The sequence below is a fragment of the Humulus lupulus genome, chromosome 5, assembly GCF_963169125.1.
Source record: "Humulus lupulus chromosome 5, drHumLupu1.1, whole genome shotgun sequence".
In the NCBI taxonomy this organism is placed as follows: domain Eukaryota; kingdom Viridiplantae; phylum Streptophyta; class Magnoliopsida; order Rosales; family Cannabaceae; genus Humulus; species Humulus lupulus.
Genome location: NC_084797.1, coordinates 99,202,874 through 99,209,065, shown reverse-complemented (window position 1 = coordinate 99,209,065; position 6,192 = coordinate 99,202,874). Strand labels below are relative to the sequence as shown.

Below are 6,192 nucleotides of genomic sequence, written 5' to 3'. Positions count from 1 at the left end.
CGAGGACCATCTAGCCATAAAAGTCTCAACCCGAGGGGAGATCACCTCAAAAATCGTAAAAGGGTCTCAAAGTAGACGCTTGCAAAAAGGGTCTCAGAGTAGACACTCGGCAAAAGGGTCTCAAAGTAGACGCTTTCAAAAAGGGTCTCAAAGAAGGCGCTTGCCAAAAAAGGTCTCAACGAAGACGCTTGCAAAAAGGGTCTCAAAGAAGACGCTTGCAAAAAGGGTCTCAAAGAAGATGCTTGCAAAAATAGTACTATGCCTAATAACGAGAAGGACGCTTCTCGCAAGAAATAATAAGTGCGCGCAAAAGTATATAAAAGGATAACTAGAACCCAAGGGGTCAACATATCCTTATAGATACAATCAAGGTGCACCAAAGAAAGACCTATCGAACCCCCTTTCACGTGGGCTCCAAAAGACCTCGAGCATGATAAATAATAATAAAAAAAGAATAAAAAGGAAGAGAAAAGTCTACAAGAATGCCTAAAGGCCTCCCTATAGACTGGGGGGACAAGTGTGGATGCCAAAAATCCACCAAGAAAAAATCTCTAGTCCATGGTTGGAATATAGGGCTAAAGGTCACTTAGTCATGTTATCAGGCTCGGGCCCATAAGTCTTGTGAAACCGGGAGATTGTCCCAAGGGAAACATCACCTTATGAGCCATGAAATATGGCCTTACTAGGCTAAAGGGCCAAGCTATGTGTTACAAGAAGGTAGGTGCACGAGGCCCTCGCATAACGAGACCCTACTTGTCTTGACGCCGAGAGATGTCAAGGGCACCAGAGCCATGTGCCTCGACCGCGCGCATGCATCTCGCGAGGCTGCCCCTTGCAGTACGCCTCGCACAGCGAGGCTTTCCTCGCAACACGCCTTGCGCGCATCTCGCGAGGGTCCCCTCGCAACGCGCCTTGTCCCAAACACCTATAGCCTCGCATAGCCTCGCATAGTGAGGCCAAGGGTCTCGAGCCAAGTGAGGCACCCCTCGCATAGCCTCGCATAGTGAGGCCAAGGGTCTCGCGCCAAGTGAGGGGCCCCTCGCATAGCCTCGCATAGTGAGGCCAAGGGTCTCGCACCAACTGAGGCGCCCCTCGCATAGCCTCGCGTAGCCTCGCATAGTGAGGCCAAGGGTCTCGCGCCAAGTGAGGCGCCCCTCGTATAGCGAGGCCAAGGGTCTCGTGCCTAGTGAGGCAGCCCTCGCATAGCCTCGCATAGCGAGGCCAAGTGTCTCGCGCCAAGTGAGGCACACCTCGTCTCGCGGCCCCCATGGCCTCGCACCACCAATGCCTTGCGCACCTGCGCACACCCGCACATCAACACCTCGCGTACCCATGCACCAAGGCCTCACGTACCTGCGCATAAGGGCCTCGCACAACACCTCGCTTAGCCGTGTCGAGGTGTCGTATACCCGTGCCGTGCTTCGTCTAGCCCAGATGCCTCTATGCCATGATTCTGACGCCTCGCGTGCCCATATGGGGTCTAAGACCTCTAGAAGGGGCATACAAGGAGCAATAAAAGAGACCCAAGAACTATTTGGTATCAAGCCAATAGTGGTATAGATGACTGAGTATATCATTCATGTTAACACACAAGCTTTCCTACACTTAGTATAATATGGAATAGCTTTGAGCAAATACATGCCTTGGAGATGTGAGAGTAACCATCAGGTACAAGGTACCCGTACGTGTACGAGTGCAGGATGTACGACCATGTGGAGGACAGAAGCGTGGCCCTGACATCTGTGTCATGCAAGTAGTGGAGGTGTAATATGGTACTAATGGAGGAGTACTTTTGTAGGCCCCTGACACGTGCTAGAGCCAACCACCACCCCTTCAACACGACTACGACCTGTGCCACAACCCTGATAATGTACCTATGTACAATCTTGTCCCCTGGGACCACGATGTACCAGGAGCCATTAGAGCCCCAATATAAATAGACCTTCACCCCTCCAGCAGGGGGGGGGGAATTCATTGTATGCTGAGGCTATTAAGTAATATATAATTTTTACTCCATTGTTGATCTATGTTTATCCTTCCATAAGTTCATTATAAGTTCTTATCTAAATATCTCCATACTTACCTTTGAGTTTTCCGATCTAATTTCGTTGACGAGATTTCACTGTCGACAGTAATTAAAGATAATTATGAGGGGTATTTTAGATATTTTAACATTGACTTTAAATGAATAGTGTCCCTTCATTAATATAGCCAAAATCAATCTAACTTCATTTTAAAGATAAAGTTGAAGTTTATTTGGAGAATTTTTTTTGTTAAAAAATAAAAATAAAGTGAGATTTGAAGTAGGGCTGGAGATGCCCTAACCTGAGCCTAATTTTTCTCCTTTTTCGCCACTTTCGACATTCTTTCCTCGTCCTCACCCTCATCGTACGTTTGCCTCACACTCAATCTCACCGTCACCCTCTTTCTCCCTCTTCGGTCTTCGAAATTCAGTCTCAACATCATTCTCTTTATCCCTCTCTTTGCAAGTTGCAACAGGGAAGCTTTTAAGTTGTTTTGTCAAAAGATTTATGGAAGTCTTCTTATAAGTGTAAGAGTGTTGTTTCTTTTTGGGTTGTTTTTTTTAACATCAAGAATATGTTGGAAAGTTATTGTTTTAATTTATATGTATCATTTTAAGTGCTTAGTGTGTTTTGTTTTCTCTGTATAATTTATAATATAGTATGTTCTTCAAAAAGTCATACCGTGGTTTACAGGCTTTGATATGTAACAAAAACTGATTGAGAACTTCTTCTATGTCATTAGATATGAGTTCAATATTAGAGTAGATAGAAACCATTGTACATTTTTATTCTGGTAAATAATTCATTTATTATTGTTATTTTTTATTATTACAAAGTATTACTGTACATATTTTCTCGCTGAAAGTTAAAGTTATTATTATTGATTCCTAATTTATTGTATTTGATGAAATTATTTTAGTTTGTTGTATTATTATTATTTGGTGAAATTTTATTAGTTTATTGTATTTTATTGTATTGCTAAACTTTATTAGTTTGTTGTATGAAACTTAACTAGATTGTTTACTGAAATTTTATTATAATATTTAATTATTAAATTATTTGGCGATAAGTGTAAACTTAGAGACGCTGCGAACACTCCTAATAGAAATCATTATAAATTAATAACAAATTACATAAAGAGATATATATTTATTACATGTTCAGTGGTATTTATTATTCAAACTTACTCTTTGATACCTGAGGCACCGTAACAAAATTGAAAGAAAAATAATTAATATTGTGATGTATTTTTGTTTTGTTTTAAAGGAAGTGATTTATTTTTGTTAATAATGTGTAGATGTCAAACGTTATTTATTTATTTATTTACTTATTTTTGTGAAAAAATGAACTAGTAACATTGAATATATATTTAAAAAAAAGAAAAAGAAAAATAAAATATAACATCTCTACCCTACTCCAATTCTTAAAATTAGGCAACATAATATTCAATAATGACTGATGCATGCTAGATGAGGTTTCTATACCATCAACTAAAATTAGGTCCACTACTATGAATAATTAATGGGAAATTTTTATAAATATGGTATAAAAATGTGGCTGTACGGACAATGTTACTAAATTTCTCAAATTAAAATTATAAACAAAATTATATAATACATGATATTTTAAATAATTAAATTTTAAATTTTACAAAATTTAATTATATAAAAAAAATTATGATTTATTTATTAGTTTATATAGGATTAGGAATCTAAAAACTATATATTTAAAAATAAAAAAATCATAAAAATATTAACAGATTAAAAATTCCATATAAAAAATAAAATAAAAACAATATATAACGAGTGTATTTTTCACATAAATAAATAAGGCAATGCTAAATTTTGCCCGAAAAAGTAGAGTAATAGAAAAATGACTTGTTTTCAAAACAAAAAGAAAGAAAAAAAAATTCCTCTCGATTACGTAAGTACACGTATTTGAATGTATAAATTTTTATAATTAATATTTGTTGAACGCCATACTAATATCGTTGGCTATATTTTGAGCATCATCAGATATACCCGACAGTCCTCGTCTCGCAAATCCAGCACTGTATACATCCATTTTGCCTTTCCAGTGATTTGGGAAATTTTCTATGGGCATTCCATTCTTATTGAACAAATAGTGTCCTTTCTCCTGTATACACATGCATTAATTAATTAATAATACTTAAATATATATGTTAATTTATTCTGCAGATAAATATAAATTATATATTATATAGAATAGTTGACATAATATTACCTTGAGCCAGTTTTGGACAGTGCTTCTATAGCCAGTAGCGAATATTATAGCATCGAAGCTCTTGATCTTACCATTTTCAAATTCTATTTTGTTGCCCTCAATGCTAGTTATGGAAGGGAAAACCTATGGAGAAGATCATTGTTATACTCATCATATATTATATAATATAATGAATAATAATAATACTAAATTTAGAGATTATACCTTGATTTCTCCGGTCTTGATTTTATCTACGCAGCCTACATCAATGGTGGGGGTTCTGCCAGTTGTGGCTTTGAGAAAAAATGGTCCATTCTTGGGGGTTGGGAGACCCCATTTGGATAATTTTCCATGCTTTAATTTGCTATAAGCCACAACCATCTTGTCCACTAATTTCAATGGAAGAAAATGCAATAGCAACATTGCCACAAACACAATTTCTTTGGTGAGAATGTGTACCTGAATGTATACGTAATTAATTAATATATAAACCAAATTGTCTTCATCAAACTAAAATTTAATCACATTATTTAACAAAAAATCAGTTAAAAAGGAAATGAATGAATGAATAATCGAAAAGAATTACTATTTACTCATTTATTTTTTGAAATTTCAAATGAGTGTCTAGTGTCTAAATTGTAGGCTCTAGATAAAGAAACTTCAACAGACAGAAAATTTTAATTTCTTCTGGTCAAAATTAATTAACGCCACATGTGAACAGTGATTTGAGTTCTCTTAACCAAATGAAGTAATAAAACTATACATATATATTTTTATATTAAACAAGTGGAGTGAAATTACTATATATATACCGGGTTACGAACACAGATGGCAGTGTTGGCATTGGAATTGGCCAAGTCATAAGCAATCTCCATCCCCGAATTCCCACAACCAACAACCAATACGCTTTTCCCATCAAACTCAACCCCATTCACGTACGAGCTCGAATGCATGCAAACCCCTTCAAAGCTCTCCAACCCTTCTATCAGAGGAGTAAAACCTTCACTATTTTCTCCTGTTGCCACCACCAGAAACACCCCACAATAAACCTCCTCCTCCAACTCCCTCTTCCTCACCGTCACGCACCATTTTCCAATACCTTCATTGAATACGGCCGACTCCACGCTCCGCCCATAGCGCGGCGTTATCCCGAAGTGGGACACGTAGTTATCCACGTATTGGATAAACTTATTCCTGGGGACGAATTTAGGTGTTCCTTTTGGGAAGGGCAAGTGGGGAAGCTGGCAAAATTGCTTGGCCAAATGAAGCTTCACTCGGTCATATGATCGTTTCTTCCATAGAGATGCGGAACAGTCTTCTCTTTCCAGCACGATGTTCGAGATGTTGTGCCGCCTAAGGCACGCCGAGGTCGCCAGACCGGCAGGCCCTGCACCGACGATGATCACCTCTGCTTGCTCCATTATCATTGTGGCCTAAGAAAAGTTTATTTATATTTTAAGTCAGGTTGTAGTTCTCCTTGCTTAGTTTGTGTAATAATTTAAAATTGAAAATGTGGGTGAGTTAAATTTCTGTGTTATATTTTTATAGAGCTGCATTTTTAACTGTATCCTATTTCAAATATCCCTTTATTTGGGTTGACTCTTGCTTATATTTGGCAATTATGTACTGGAATTGGCTGCACCTAGATCACATATAGCTATATAGACTATTATTAACTATGACTTTCCTTAATTTGGATATGATATAGAGAAGATAAAAAGAAGTAAAAAAGAGAAAAAGAAAAGGAAAGGAGATAGGTGAGTATATATTTAGGATTATTGTTCTTACATCATAAATTAGCACAAGAAATAATAAAACAATCTTTCGACTGGTTTTCTTTATTTTTTTATTTCGTTGAGAGGATTACATGTTTCAATCACGTATATTATAATTTAGCACACAATATGCTATGTTGAATCTCAATTTTACATTAGTAATCCTCACA

The 6,192-nt window shown here is 37.2% G+C and overlaps 1 protein-coding gene across 1 annotated transcript; it reads right to left on the bottom strand.

Annotated features, from left to right (window-relative positions):
• Positions 1-3,710: 3,710 nt before the first annotated feature.
• On the bottom strand, positions 3,711-5,668 carry LOC133780514 (probable indole-3-pyruvate monooxygenase YUCCA11). Its single transcript, XM_062220208.1, has 4 exons — positions 5,060-5,668; positions 4,473-4,706; positions 4,269-4,391; positions 3,711-4,160 (listed from the first exon to the last, which is right to left on the bottom strand). Exons 1-4 carry the CDS (start codon positions 5,666-5,668, stop codon positions 3,984-3,986), a joined length of 1,143 nt encoding a protein of 380 aa, XP_062076192.1. The 3' UTR covers positions 3,711-3,983.
• Between the last annotated feature and the right edge of the window lie 524 nt (positions 5,669-6,192).

Coding starts and splice junctions, on each gene's coding strand:
- LOC133780514 (XM_062220208.1), bottom strand. CDS start 5,668: ATGGAGCAAGCAGAGGTGATCATCGTCGGTGCAGGGCCTGCCGGTCTG. Junction 4,392..4,472: donor TCAAGACCGGAGAAATCAAG/GTATAATCTCTA, acceptor TCTTCTCCATAG/GTTTTCCCTTCCATAACTAG. Junction 4,161..4,268: donor CTGTCCAAAACTGGCTCAAG/GTAATATTATGT, acceptor ATGTGTATACAG/GAGAAAGGACACTATTTGTT.